At 40.2% G+C, this 15,903-nt stretch overlaps 1 protein-coding gene across 1 annotated transcript; it reads right to left on the reverse strand.

Moving 5' to 3' along the window:
• Positions 1 to 79: 79 nt before the first annotated feature.
• Positions 80 to 15,181, reverse strand: cfap57 (cilia and flagella associated protein 57). The gene is made up of 21 exons (XM_044349038.1): positions 14,801 to 15,181; positions 14,289 to 14,602; positions 13,948 to 14,207; positions 12,128 to 12,302; positions 11,881 to 12,033; positions 11,571 to 11,710; positions 10,194 to 10,359; positions 9,999 to 10,112; positions 9,689 to 9,901; positions 8,376 to 8,549; positions 6,948 to 7,109; positions 5,488 to 5,643; positions 4,644 to 4,737; positions 4,347 to 4,537; positions 4,056 to 4,229; positions 3,779 to 3,937; positions 3,389 to 3,532; positions 2,560 to 2,676; positions 2,231 to 2,362; positions 1,971 to 2,114; positions 80 to 1,775 (listed from the first exon to the last, which is right to left on the reverse strand). The coding sequence occupies exons 1-21, from the start codon at positions 14,955 to 14,957 to the stop codon at positions 1,593 to 1,595; spliced, it is 3,522 nt and encodes a 1,173-aa protein (XP_044204973.1). The 5' UTR covers positions 14,958 to 15,181; the 3' UTR covers positions 80 to 1,592.
• Between the last annotated feature and the right edge of the window lie 722 nt (positions 15,182 to 15,903).

A 15,903-nucleotide genomic window follows, 5' to 3' on the forward strand; every position in this document is an offset into this window, starting at 1 on the left:
TTGTACTAGAAATATCTCCCCACAGGATTCACTAATTTAAATATAGTTTGGTCTTCAGTCATGACTCAGTCCAGCTCTTTCTTTTCTTTTTCTGGTAATGTTTGAATTGGTTCTCCACAGACCGTCTGCTCTCACCAAGGTAAACAGTACAGATGATGCTCAGCTAAAGACTGTTATATGGAGATACAAAATAATCCAGAAACATATCCCTGTTAATATTTGTCAAGTTGATTTCTAGCAAAGCTCATGTGAATTCATTTTGCTGTTGAAATATCTGTCGAGGTTTTAAGCATTAAATTTGATTTCAAAGTGTGCAGCAACCCTGCAAACCTTTACAGCACAATAAAACAACTTCACTAAATTGCAAAGACAGTCATGATTTTATATGTCTGTATAACCGCTGATACAGAGAAGTAAGAGCTGATAAAAAGGAGGGTTGATTTTTGAACTGTTTGTGTGTAAAGTCCTTTTTTATTCTTTCCACAACACAAGACTAAATTGCCTTTAAAGGACCATATCAGCATTTTACACGTTTTAGCCCATTTACTACAAATCACTGCAACCTAACATCACAGCTGCTCACTTTGTTAACCATAGCTTACATTTATTTGTTCAATATGAAAATCAATTAGAAATTTGTAGTTTTGCAAGTTTTCTAATGCATGAATTTTCATGGTTAATTGTTTGCAATGCAGTTCAGACTCTTCTTCAGTCTGTACTTATCACACAGTTCTAATGTAACATACACGAAGGAATGCAGATTTTTTGGGAATGTGATGGTTTATGCAGCATAAGCAAGTTTCAAGGGTTTCATTGACTGTCACACAGAACAGATATGAATGGGAACCAATGATTGCCTGATAGAAATACATCAGAAATACAGCCAAACATCTAAAGCTCTGGCATACATTCAGAAACGGTCAGCAAATATATAACATATGCTTAAATTCTACTTAAAAGGTTAATCCCAAAACAGTGATAATCATGTGCCTGATGTGTATTAATAAGTAATAATTTTACATGTTCATGTTGACTTTAAAAACTGAATTACTCTCTTTATTTGAAGACCAAACTTAGAAAACCAAACAGAATCCTCTGAACTACTGCTGGAGTTTATTATTATCAATAATCAAACATTGTGAGGGGTTAAACGGGTTTAAAACAATGTTTAAATCAGCTGGTCTTCTTGCTAAATACTGTATGTTTAAAAAAAACAACCTTTAAACTCAGTCCAGAGAGTGCTTAAGTTAAGTCAAAATAATATTTTTCTAAATATCAAATCTTGCTGTTCATGGTGATGCCTTTAAGGAGAACTCCACTGATTTTGATGATCAAAGTCTGTATAAAGGTTTTAGGGAATACTCCTACATAAGTGAAGAAAAATAGTATAAAGCCTTTTGTGTCTCCAGACGGAGCTGCATGATAAATTGACTCAGGTGATGTCACTTGAGTCAGCATCAGTTGGGGCTGAAGACTGTCGTGGAGTAACATTACAGGAGTGAAATGCTAAATCGGTGGAGTACCTCTAAGAATTCTCTCTGCACAGCTGCCACAGACGTGTTCAATGAGGTCAGCTGCTCTCTGATTTGGATTTAGTCTTGCGGGTTGACGTCCTCATGTGTGGGCTCCTTTTTGGGTCCTTCCTCTGAGTTGGGACGTGACTTGTTGGACTTCTTGAAAATGGCCAGCTGAGCTTTGTATTCTTTAACCTGAGTCCTCGCCAGACGCAGCTCCTTACGCAGCTCATTGATCTCAGTAATCAGAGTCACATTCTCCTGCAGAGTAGTCAACGGTCACTGTTAAAATATCATTTACTCAGCAAAACTGTGCTCAGATCTGCACCGCGGGAAGAATGCGGCTTTGGCCTTGACATGCTGGAGAGAGCTTGGAAACTATTTCTGCACTAGAAATATCTAGCAATCAATTAAGAAAAATAAGACTTGTATTATTAACGACTATGAGTGATTTACCTTCATGATCTTGACGTAGACTTTCTCGTGCTCTTCTGCAGATTTGGCCAGCCTTGTCTTAAGACTAGCAACAGTCCTCTCCAGGTGGTCGCGCTGGCGATGAAACGCCCTCTGAATTTCATTGTCAGCACTACTATTCTCCACCTTGGGAACACACATACAGCTAGAATGAAACCCTGCACCCTTACAGTGTCATATTGTTGGTGCTACAACCTCCTCAACATCCAATCAGCTGTAAGGGATCTGTATGAGCCACTCACCCCATTAGTCTGAACATACTGGGCATAGATCATCTGTACGCTGTCCTTCAGTTTCCTCGGCTCCTGGATGAAGCCGGCGCAATTATGGAGGTCTGACTTGAGCCGCTGAAGATGTGTCTCCAAATCTTTTACCTGACCAGAGAAAAGATGCAAGTGTAAAGCCGGTGAAAATAGTACAGTGTTTAGTATGTTTTGAATTTAGAAGACTAATGGAATCATCCACATTCTTCAAAGATCATGAAAAATGCTGTGTGTTGTGTAACTGTCAGACGGTAAAATTAAAACATAGATTTACAGTGTTATAGTGACTTCATATGGTACACACTCACTTTCTGCATCTCCTTGTACATCTCTTTATCTCTGGTCCTCAGCTTGAGCTTCAGGTCAGAGACGGTGAGCTTCAGCTGAGTGTTGCTCTTGTCCATTTGCACCAGCTCCTCCTCCAGCTGTCAAACAGGACAGACAGCACATCACTGCACACACTGTTTATCCTGACAACTCTGCCAATACGTCCCCAAAACAGTTCACTGAGGTATCATCCTGTCATGTAGTAGTCAAACCTAAGACTCAAATATCAACTATTACCCCAGCAAACATGACCATGTGGGCCCACTGTGGGTATGTGTGGGTTTACTGTGGGGAAGTGTGGGCAGGGCAAACCCACACTAATCCCACGTGGACCCCATGTAAGTAAGCCTATATGGGGCCCCTCTGTGGGATAGTGAAATGTGGGGCCCCAGTCCCTGCGGGACTCATTTTATTCCCACAGTGGCCCCACATGGGTCCCAAAGCGGTATGTTTGCTGGAACAGTGATACCAGTTGTGTCCAAGAAAAGTCAACTTGCTTTACACCTTCATACCAGTGAAGTTCCACTTTTTAAGATGCTGTCATTTGTTTTAATAAAATGACCGTTGTTTTTTTTTAAAAAAACAGTGAAAAATCTGGATTACCATCTTTGAGCTGACTGAAAATAAAATAAAAACATTACCTCTTCAAATGGATATATACTGTACATGAACTGATTTGTTGCAGTATTCACTGTATTAGTGACTTGTAATGAAATTTGACATACTGTATCTACACAACTGTGGAACTTTTAGCTTTAAATAACTTCACCCCCACCCCCCATATACACTCACTCTCTCACACACACACACCTGATGGATCCTCTCCTTCTTCCCTTTAATGTTATCTTGTTGAGGCTCAGTCTGCTTCTTCAACTCATTCAACTGGAAATCAAGAACAAACCTCAGCTTCTCCAGTTCCTGGTTCTTCCTCTTCAGCCCAGAAATGGTCCTATCCTGTGGAGGGAATTTAGTCAAAGAGGGTATCCAGAGTTATCTTGAGTTTACTTCATTTACTTACTCCCTGCTGTGCTGAATTTGGTGCTGCCTTGTACTGTACGGAGTGACAGGGACAAGCTGAAGCCTCAAACCAAACCTCCCCACAACAAGCAGATGTATTTGAAACATGAAAAAAATGCAAAGGCAATAAAAAATGTAACAAATGAAGGAATCAAACTATTGGTAAGCCCTGATCTCAGCCACCTTGTCCTGGTTGGTCTTTTCATGTCCAGAGATCTGCCTCTTCAGGTCCCCGATGTCGCTCTCCAGTGAGCGGATCAACCCTAGCAGCCTCTGCCGCTCCTGCTTCAGCTGGTTTATATCTGTGCATCTCTCATCGATCTGTCGCTGCAGACTGTAGAACTGTAATCACAGCACCGTCCACCAACGAGGAAGAAGAAACAGAGGGTGGGAGATTACATGAGAGACAGTCTAGAAGAAAGAAATAAAAAACATGTTGAATAAGAGGAGATTTGGTCACCTTTTGCGTCATGATACCAGTTTCTCCCTTCAGAGTGGCATTGGTCTCTTTCTCTGTGTGAAGTTTCTTCTCATACTTGAGTTGGATGTCATGGATCTTCCTCTCCTCATCTTCCTCTACTTGCCTTATGATCTCTTTAAACTCACTGATCTGCTGCTGTGCTTCCTCCTGGCACTGCATGAAATAAAAACGCAGCTATGACTAAATTTAATCGGACACAAGAACTTCACTTGAAACCAGTCTGGTCACTAAAGCTCTGCCACCTCCTCGTGCTCCTCTGTCCTGACTGACCTGAGCCAGCAGCTGAGTCTTGTCCTGCAGTCTGGCCTCGTAGTGCTGTGTGAGCTCCTCCACTGCTTGGCTTTTGCTTTCTGCTGCATTCTTCAGCTGCTTCTCATAGTCCTCCTGCATTCTTTGATATTGTTGCTGCAGTTCCTGGTATCTCTCGTGCTCCACAATCAGCTTCTGGCTGTAGGATAACTCTGCATTTGATTGATGGATAGAAGGACAGACAGATCAGATGATCTGTGTAGGAACAAAGACACAAACCGCGTCTGGATTGCACTGACGTTGATTGTGTCCTCTTACCTAAATCCTTCACTTCTTTTGAGTGTGTCATAGTGACCTCTGAAGATTTCTGCTGGTGCTCATGTACCTGCTTTTCCATCTCTGTCTTCATGACCTATAATCACAGTAAATGTTATAAATAGATAATAAAGTCCTTAATTATTCCAAAGGCAAAAGCATCCACTGTTCTGAAGCATGGAAGCATGCAAACCCTGAAAATAAAGTGTATATTACTTTTTTATTTCTACAAAAACATACCACTGACAGTAAGGCTTGTTCCAGTGCAGTTTAATGCAAGAATGTGAGTCATAGTAATGAAATACAGGCACTGTTTGTTTTTGGTGAGGCTGTACTAGAGCTAAATGCTCACATCAGCATGCTAACAGGCTCATAAAGCTAATGCTAGCATGTTGATGTTTAGCATGTACTGTTGTTAGTTTTGCAGGTATTTTGTCATGAACTAAAATGAAATGAAAAACAAAAAATGAAATGAAATCTTGATCGATGGCACTAGATGAAAAGTCAGGAGATCAAAGTTATTACAATTCATCATCTGGGGACCATGAATGTATGAACCAAATTTCACTGAAATCCATCTGGTAGTTGTCAAGATATTTCAACAAAGAACTGAGAAATCCACCTCATGGTGGCACTAGAGGAAAAGTCAGGTCAAGCCTGTAGGATTCATCCTCTTGGGACCATAGTTGTCTTTACAAAGTTGGCCTCAAGATTGTATGAAATTTATAGCATAGCAATCTGTCAAGTAGGTGTTGAGATATTCTAGTCTGGACCAAAGTGGTGGACTGTAGTGCTGTGACTCTGGATAGCGAGTACACAGTAAATGGAGGTGGGTGGGCCAGAGGACCTGTTGTGTTGTTTTCAGAGCTTCTATTTGCTGGGTAAACTTGTCAGAAAGCTCCTTCATCTTCTCATTGTAGTTCATGTCCTTCAGGCTGAGCTGGTACTCGTTCTCCATCTGCAGCTCCTCCAGACGCATCTTCAGCTCCAGCATGTTCTGGGTCTGAATCACACACAGGAGCATATGATGTTAAATGTCACTGTATGTTACTGGCTGATTATTAGAACGTGATTATTGACTAATTTTATTCCATGTCAGTGGTGTTACTGGTTTTTTTCTCAATGAGATCAGCTGATATGAAATGAACAATTGATTTGAACATTGTTATCTGTATATTATATCATATTTACTGTATATAAATGTATATATGCACACACACACACACACACACACACACATACACACAGGCACCCATGCATTCAGGTTTGACAATTAGATTCCTTATCCTATGTTATGCTTGATGCTTTATTATGCATACAGTAAATACAACATTATCTCAAATACACTCTACCTACTATGTCAATTTGAACTGGAATATCTGGAAACTACACCACTGGTTTTGCATATACATGTTATATATGCACACTGGTCGAGGGTAATGCACTGTATACACCACAGCTTTCTAACTTTGATTTATTTGTTATTTGTATGTATTGTATTTTTTCACTTATCTGCACACTGTCTGAGCTGCTGTTTCTGCTGCTGCTATAATGCTACATTTCTCCTGATGATCAATAAAGTTATATTACTTATATTTACATTAGTGGCCTTAACAGGACATTTATTTTTTAGTCACAGCATGTGCCAACTCTCCCAAGATGTTTCCCTATACTCTGTGTGTATGAGAAAAATGGCAATAAATAAATATATAATATTATAAAAATAATAAATAAATACAAATAAATGTTTTTTTTAAACTCATGTTGATATCCTCTCTGCAACTTAGGGGTTGGGGTTAGCCTAATGATATCAAGTGGAGTTTACATTCCAATATTACACATGTAGTTGTTTTTTTTAAGGCTGATTCTGGTATTTGTTTGATTCTGTTTAGTATCTTAAACATTAAAAACTGAATAAATTAAAAGGATTTTTTTTTTAAACACTCAGAAAATTTTGGTTGGTAGCTGGTGTGTTGGGGGTATTTGGGCTCTTTGCAGTATTTTTACAATCCTCTGGTTTCTTCCACATAATAACAGTAAGTAATGATTTCTATGTCTATCTACATTTTATTTAGCTGTAGCTAATGGCTGTGATGGTTTGATCCATAATAAGAAGCCTTGTATTGCAATAATGTTCATGCAAAGGGTGTAGGCTTTTATCAATATATGAGTCATGACTCAGCTAGATTTCAGTCATACTGGTGCAACCAATAAAAATTGAAGTGACACTGCAGATTTCAAGCATATGTAGAGTACATAGGTTAAATGTTGGCAGTCTGGAGCCCTGATGCAGAAAAACAGACAGACCTTCTCCTCGAGGTCCGACTTGGTGATGAGGATCTCTTCAGTGTGGATGATCTGCTTGTGGCTCTTCAGGCCTCGGCCCTCCTTATCGATGATCTTCCACATCGACAGGCAGCCGTCTTCAGACACTGTCAGCAGGAACTGATCGTCGAATGTGATCGCCATCTGAGGACACAAAGTTTGCCGACTGACTTTTGCAGTTTCTTATCATTATCATATAGTGGTTGATGATAGGACAATTCATTTCTTGCTATCAAAAAATCCAATAGAATTAGATAACATATTCAGTATTTTCCACGTGAATGTGAATGTGGACCTGGCATATGGGGGCCCCTGATACTCCAAAAGTATAAAAGCATATAGTCCTACTTTTACAGTTAATCTAACTCCTTTTTGCTCATGTGGAGATGATAACAGTACTGTAACTTCTGTGTAAAAATATGTTATACTATAAATGAAATAAAATTACAAGAAAGCAACACAAAGACTGAAATGTTATTACTAGATAGAACACATAGACATTAGTCACTAACATTAGCATTTTAACATTAGCAAGGTGAGGCAAAAAAACATATTCCAACTTAATGCTAACTCTGAACGTTAGTCAGCTAAAGTGCTGTTATAGATTAGCTTGTTGTATGTGGTGATTTTGTGATTGCCAATGAAATACTGTTACTTTTTTATCCTTCGTGGGAAAGGGTTACAAAATATTGGGAAATATGTTATGTTCAAATATTTTGGGGAGAATTTTATATTGTTATAAGCTGGTAATAATAGGGAGATGACAGGAAACGAGGGGAGAGCATTGGGGAATTGGAGCTAAACTACAGACGTTGCAGTTGTGTGACATGCATAGGCTATCAGGATGCCCCATGTTTCTATATTTAATTTATACCTTTTGAAGACAGTATGAGTTTAAGCACACATAATTCACTGAAATCAAACAGTGACATTGACAACAGAGCATATACTGTATATTATATTAGAATCTGTTTCACATGGTTTTAGAGGGCTAGCATAAGTGTTAGCTTGTCCAACAGGCTATGATCACCTGTATATCATATTTCTTTCACACTTTACATACTACAAAAAAGAATATTTAGCTAGTTTTTTAGGGACAAAAACATTATGTTAACGCTACTTAAAGTTTCTAACAGGGAAACATAAGCATTTTCAAATCTGGTTAAATAAAAGAAAAAAAGACCACTGATGAGAGTGATCTCATTTTTGGGAACCCTAAAGGAAGTGATACACCTCATGTCTGGGGACCACACACTGTTCTCAGACCCTTCTTTTATTTTCTGCTCTAATATTCAGTATAAAAACCTCACAGTAATGTCATTAAAATCTGTCTCAGATACCATACGGGTTTCTGCTTCTCTGTCAGTGTAGGACAAGACAGTGAGCTGTGCATCTGACGTCCATACCCACCTTGGAGACGGGGCCACAGTGGGCCTGGTACATGATCCACTCCTTCTGGATGGGTAACGGGTATTTAATGGCCCTGATGGTACCACTGGAGGTCCCGGTGAAGACGACCCTACCAGAGTGAGACACTGCCACAGCTGTGTGAGCTACATCATCAGCAGGGACCTCCCTCAGGATCTGTGGAACCAGATGATCACCTGAACTCTTTAATTAAATTATCTCAAAAAGACATTGACAGATATTTATATTTCATATTTAATGCAGTATGTACCATAAAATGTAAGATATACCATATTAGTCCAAATCATATATCAGAACGTCTAATATTTAGTCATCTAAATGTAGCCCACAATATTTGTTGATTTAAGGTGTCACATTAACCTACTTGGTAATGACTTAAGGAGACATTTAATTGGTTTCTTTCTGTTTTGAAATGCATTTATTTTAACATTTGCATTTACTTTACCTCATATTTAAAACCATTTCGTTCCATTTAGATTATACGCACATATGCAACATTTCACATATGTTCTTATTTTTGATGCTGTTTACTTCCATGTTTCATTAACATTTTTTGTTTGTATTTGCATACAGTTTGTGTATACATACTTGTTTTTCTCACTTTTATTAATTGTTAGTTGTTGGTAGTTTTGTGCAAATGATTATTTTATTTTGTCTGCGTTGTCTGTCATTGTCTATATTTGTGTGCTATTCTAAGATGACATTTATTTTAGTTTTATTTATGTTAATTGGTACAGGGACAAGTAAATAGTATGAACTTATTCCACATACCACAGCATTCATAGCCTAAGCTAGTTTGCAATGCCTGTTCCTAGATGGGCTTTTTTAAAATACATCAGTAAAATACATATGAAACTGCACAAGACTCAACAATACACATACAAACATATACAGTTGAACTGAATTAGTCACATACTAAATGCCTTGAACCTTCTTGCTTTATAGCAATAGATACATTTGGCCTGTGTGTATTTTGTGTGATGTTGCAGAATTGTTGGCAACTATTGGTAATTGTTGGTTTTGATTGTTTAATTCAAATACTGAAAAGCTTGAAACAGATTTAAGCAACTAGTAATTCAGCTTCTTGAAACTAAACTTTTTTGCAAAGTAATAGTAGTCTCAACTCCGCCCATTGTGAATTTTTATACGTTTTCTGGTTGAAAGTTTACAGATTACAAAACTCTTTCAGGAAGTGATTTGACAACTACTTTTAAAAAGTCTTGAACAATTCAATACACTTTTGCACAGTGGAAACTCAACAGGACAGATACAGTAGTGTGCTGATGACCAATGACCTGACAGTCTTGGATTTCCTTCAAGGTGAGGTCTGTTCCCACAGCCAGGATGGTCCTGCAGTCTGAAGAGAAGGCAACATCTGTGTAGCTGCAGGACTTGAGGACACTCTCTGATCCTCGCTTGCCGGTCTGTGTGTTCCACTCGTACACCGCGCCATCCATCCCACATGACACCAGCCGGCTGTCGTCCAGGCTCCATTCAATGGCACGCACCTAAAACACGGAAACAAAACGTCCTGTTCAGCAATGTGAGGGACAAATATTAGCAGAATTATGTTTTAGTGAGGTGGAGACTTTGTGCCTGACTCACCTTTCCATTGTGCCCCTTCAGATTGAGGATGTTCTCAAAAGAGGTGACGGAGTAGATGTGAATGACGTTTCCATTAACAGCTGCAAACATGTGGCCGCCGTGGCTGAAAGCGCACTAGGGGTGTGGAGAGACAGACAGAGATAATGAGTGCTGTAGTTTCAACGATTTAATCAACACACGCTCAGTATACCCCACCTCTCTACAGCCGCGCACAGTGAACTCCTTGAAGGTGCGGATGTCATCGATAAGCAGGTTCATGAGCCTGAGTTTGTCTGAAAAGCCCACCAGCATGAAGAGGCCAGTGGGGTGCAGAGCCACGCTGTACGCCTCCTCCTGGAACTCTTTGTACAGCTCCAAAACTCTGGTGACGCAACAAAGAAACACAGTAGTAATGGGTCCTAGCATGACTTCAGGGTGCCATACTTTAGCCTTACATTTACTGTCATTTGGGTTCTGTGTGCATACATGACATTGAAACCAGGTCTTGATAAGTCACTTTGCTAAATCAAGTTTTAATACCAGCAGTGTTCAAAGGTTACTGCTCCTCTACAAGCAGAACCAGGCATGTAGGTTTAGTTTCAGAAGTGAATGAGCCAATCATGTTTAGTTTCCTTGACAGAGGCCTGATACTTAAAGGCAGGATGAGTAGGATTTATCGGTTACAGTTTGTAAACACAACATTCAAAGTTGTCCCCTCCTCCCCAGCTCAATGACACCAGAAGTGCTACACTGCAGTGCAGCGCTATGTTGCTTCATAGAGTCCCAACCTCACAACCCGCATGCTGCCACTGGCTGGGGGCTACACACCCACTGCCAAAAGATTGATGCCTAGAAATCCCGAACACAGCAAAATAAGAAAATACAGGCAGAGGGCAGTGTCTCTGCAGATGCAGACACCACCGCACATTTCTAGTGGGTCATAAGTGATGATTGAGAGGGATTATTTTTGTATGAGTCTATGTTTTTTAGGAAAATCCTACTTATTCTGCCTTTAATAACATTATATTTGCATATTTACTAGAAAGAGCGATGTCTGTCTCTGCCTTATCTTTCACTGATTCGATAGTTACATTTTTGTGTCTAAATAAAAATATTTAAAAGCATTCTGAGAAGGTGTTTTTTTCAGCCCTGAGTGCTGTCTGCAGGCTTCCTCTCTTGCTGCACACAGCCGAAACAATCCCCAGCCACCCATTTGCCTCTAGCAAAAACCTGTATGTAGCCTGAGAGGTGAAACTCAGGGCACATAAAGTTCTCGCTGTACCACCCACACACCCGCCAGATGAACATTGTACATCATCTTGATTATGTCAGCTGGACAGTAAGAGGATAAAGTTCAGAGAGGTTTTACTGAGGAAATTAACCTGAAACCATAAAAGGAAATGACGCCTTTGAGCATAACTATGACACTTCCAGGTTATGACTCCCTCATTCAGCAATATACATAGAAACCTGTTGGATTTGCATCGGTATGACTGCAACAACCATACCTTAGACTGCATAAGGCAATAAAGAGAACACATCACTCGACATGGACATAAGAACAAAGGGCTTGGGTGTGATTTAGTCTCTTACTTTGTTTCGTAGTTCCAGATGCGGACAGAGTGGTCCAGAGAGCTGGTGGCTACGAAGGGCTTCCGAATGCAGACAGACAAACCCGTGATGGACTTCGAGTGGAAGGACTGGGACAGGAACTCAAAATGTAGCTGTTCCTTCTGGTAGAAAAGAGTTAGAAATTATAAAATTCAGAGTCAACCCAAGAATCTATCTGAGTGACATGAAGGGGAAGTGAATGATAATTAAAGAAAGAAAGAAAGACAGAAATGGCTTATTGCTGGAAGGAAAACTGCTCTGACTTTATTGTTTGGTTTAGTGTTGACTGTACCTTGTTCATCTCAGTTAAGAACAGGCTGATGCTGTACAGCTGTCCTCTGTCTGTGCTGATGGCCAGCGTCTCCTCTGCTGGACTGATGCACATGGTGTCAATCTCCTGGCATTCTGCCGGGGTCAACTCATTGTTGCATGGGTCTGGAGGGATCTGACACAAATTCATGCAGGCACATACATATGATTACTTTGAAAGATACACTATTCCTACAGTGCCACTGTTCCCTGTATGCATGAACACTTACCTGTATCTCCCTGCTCTTTCTATAACTGTCCTCCTCTGTCTTTTCAAACAGACAGACTGAGCCAGGACCCATAGAGCATGCGAAGCCCTTGGAGTAGGACAGAATGGCCGTGATGCGAGACACAGCGGGGCCCTCATCCATGTCTGTGTCTTTGATCTTCTTCATCTCCACTTGCCTATGCAGTGAAGTAATGAAATATATGACAGGCAGATTCAGCAAAAACATACCGATCAATCAAGGATGCACCAAAACCATGATGATAACTCACATGAAGTAAAGTTGGCTACGCCCCGCTCCCCAACATTATCATTGTTTTGTGTGTTATATCATCATTATTTTCAGTCAAATGTTTCCATTAATTTGTTAGGGATTTTTTAATAATTGAATACATTGCTTGTTATGTGTGGTTTCTTCTGGTTTACAGGTTTATGATCTGTTAGAAGGATCAGCCACTCTATATGTTGTCAGTTGATCTGTCTGGGTTGTTGGGGGTAGATCAGCTGCTCAATTAGGAAGAGTGGAAGCAGGGGCGCATTCAGTCTGAAAACCACGTGCACTGTTTCGCTACAGTTTGCAGGTTGAACAACATGTTTCCTCGAAACGGTGTGAAATGGCGTGCAATGGGCTTTAAGGTATGTTTTCTCTCATTTGGCGGGTGTGTCACCCACCCAATCAGCAGCGCCGTGTATAAACCCCGCCATGTTAAAAAGGCGTAACACAACAGGGTGTTCAACGCACCACTGTTTCCATTTAAATAAATGTTTTGCTATGTTTTGTCAGGGCTGAATGCACCCCTGGTTTGCATCATCAGCTCCTCTTAGCAGTGAGGGACTGGGCATTGTTAGGATGAGGGGAAGTAAAACTGTTCTGTAGTAAATGACATTTGTGCACTTATGAATAATTTGTGTGCTTATAGTGGATTGTGACTGTCAACAGTAACATAAAAATAAAAATAAAGTGTTTATAATTGTGTGATGTTCTGTATGCTTTGAAAGCCTACTATCAGGGTAGCTCACCCCCATACTTACCTGAGCAGGTGGTTTGCTCCAATTAGGTGAGGAGGAAGAGAAGGTAACATACCATTCAGTGGCCAATCGAGAAGAGAGTAGGTGGCAGCGTGCTGTGAGGCTGCAGATTTTATTTGTTTGTTGCTATGGCTTAAGTTATTTTTCCTGGGATTCATTTTACTGTTTCATTAATATTTTTGTCAATAAATATCACTTTTTGTACACATACTCTGGCTTACTGATCTGCTTTTTTGAATGATTTTTAAAATTGTAGTTATTACTTTCAAATAAAGTCATAATATTTCGAAAGCAAATTGATATTTACTAATATTTTGCATGTTGCAGTTGTTTATGTGTTGACCACAGGAGTTTGTAGTGTCTTTACCTCCAAAAGTGAAAATCCAAGTTGACATCTTTTGTCCATGTTTTAGTCTGCGCTGTCAGATTGATTCAAGTCATATTCGCTGAAGTTAAACAGCTGATTTGTTGCACACTTTTTTATGATATGTTTTTCATGTTTGGACTTGGGGAGGATATACAGTCATTGCAAGTCTAAAGGCTAAAAGCTAAGTGAGGTCACACGTTATTGGTGTTTAAGTCAAAAGAAAGTTGCAAGACTTGTTTGATTTCGTCACGTCTAAAGTCTTCTGATCATCTCATTTGAGTCCAGTCTTGTAAGTAGAAAGCTTGTTAGTAGGATCAATTCATTGGATTTGTTGAGAACAAGAAAAATAAAGAATCACCAGCCTTATTATTTATGTAAACTGAGACATACATGTGTTGATACAGTATCAATGTGGTTCAACTTCTGACCTGTCAGAGTGCCCCTGCTCAGGCTTAGTGGCCGTTTTAATCTCTCTTCGCAGGTCTCCAGACTCAAACACCAGCAGCCTGCCTGTGTCCGTCCCGGCGATCACCCGCTCTGCAGTCATCCAGGTGTGGCACAGGAAGTTGATAGACTCCACCTTTGGGAAGCTGCACTGTTTCAGGGCTCCCTCTGAGTAACGGAACAACTTGAACACACCAGTTCCACTCACACAGAGCTGCATGTTGTTATAAGGGTTGAAGCTGACCTGATGGGAAATCATTAAAATGATCTAATAAATGCACGTTCAAGTGTTGGAGGGTGCACTGATACCACATGAATGACTCACCTGGGTAACAGGATTATAGGGGTTACCGGTCTTCACTGTGGCCAGGACTTTCTGTTTTTCCCAAAGCCAGAAGATCAGCATCCACTCTGAACCACCCGTTTGGCCAATCAGGTACTTGGAATCAGGGGAGAAAGCCATGCATACAAACTCTTCAACAAGCATGTCTCCTGCAGTCAGAACTTTTTTCCTTCTGCCCTGTGCATGCTGCAGGTCAAAGACTGTGATGCTGGCTTTCTCTCCACACTCTGACACTGCCAGGTAACGCCTGTTGGCACTGATGGCCAGAGCACGCATGCCCTGGCTTTTTTCTGAACCTGGAGAGACAACACAAACGGCAATAAACAACAGAGCATTATCAAAATAAAATGAGATACCACATGACATAAACTGGAACTAACCGATGAAAACAACATTAGCAAGATACTTTCATTCCTTAAAAGAAGTTTGACTGTTTCAAAACCATTTCATTATTGCAAAGAAGAGGTCAAACACTTAATAGTAAGTCAACCTACCTGGAATGAACCTTTGACATCTTTGGACGGTGTTGTAGCACACACAGTTGTTTCCACTGGGAAAGACCACAGTCTGCTCATCGAAAAAACATAAATTGTTTGTAACACCTGTCCGTAGACCGAAGATGAAGTGGGACTGAGCAACTACTGTGGCCATTTTTGTGGAGTTTTAAGTTGTTTTTAATCTGCGAACAGACTTACAAACCTACAAAGACTTTTCACACATAACGACTACCTCTACCAATATACATTTATTTAGTTCTGAAAGCCAGAAAGGAGCACATGCGACCAAGTAAAGAAGACACTGGAAAAGGTATGCCACTGTGCTATGAGTCACGTCGCTAGGCAACCCCGGAAATCCCGCGAGAACCTGGCAACTCGTTTAAAGTTTCCTCTCTTGCAGACCTTTCTGTCGTCCTTGTAACTCACGTCCCATTTAATTTTCAATTTTCCTCCGTTTATTTATCATTTCCCTGCCGCCTATAGCATAAATTAGCAGGTAAACTGTTTTTGAAGGAAGCGCGTTTCTGTTTTAATGACGCGAATGACCTCGCGGGATTTCGGAGGTTGCTTAGCAACGCAACTCTCCTGGTGGGACTATTAGCTACTAGCAGTAGTGACATTATGAATCTAGAATAAGACTTCATTGTCCCAGAGGGACATGTGTCTTTGCATTGTGTCCAAGGCAAATTTCCCTCTGGGACAATAAAGTCTTATGTTATCCTAAACAGTCGTACTTGTGTGTGTCCTGGTCAGTGGAAATAGTGATAGAACAAGCATACGGTAACCGTCGAAAGTTTGGACACATTTTCTCGTTCAAGGGAATGGGAAGGTGTGTCCAAATTTTTGACTGGCACTGTATATGCCAAGCAAAGACTGGACTTATTGTAGGGAAGCGAGGGGCAGAGACAATGAGCCAATGATCTGATAAATTTACATCACCACCACATTTGAGATTGGAATATATTGGTAATGTTAGGACATGGTCATGAGTATGACTGTGGGCATGCACAGGATCCATGCATTGAAAGATTAATCAAGTCAATTAGATTTAGAAACTCACTTTGAATGACAGCAAATGGGAATATTGACATAAGAAAATA

Source organism: Thunnus albacares, chromosome 4 (genome assembly GCF_914725855.1).
Source record: "Thunnus albacares chromosome 4, fThuAlb1.1, whole genome shotgun sequence".
Taxonomy (NCBI): Eukaryota; Metazoa; Chordata; class Actinopteri; order Scombriformes; family Scombridae; genus Thunnus; species Thunnus albacares.

Bases quoted from the DNA above. Each gene is read 5' to 3' on its own strand.
- cfap57 (XM_044349038.1), bottom strand. From the start codon at position 14,957: ATGGCCACAGTAGTTGCTCAGTCCCACTTCATCTTCGGTCTACGGACA. The intron at 7,110-8,375 runs GTGGGTATGGAC...TTGTGTCCTCAG, and splicing joins ACTGTGGCCCCGTCTCCAAG to ATGGCGATCACATTCGACGA. The intron at 1,776-1,970 runs GTAAATCACTCA...ACTACTCTGCAG, and splicing joins TCTACGTCAAGATCATGAAG to GAGAATGTGACTCTGATTAC.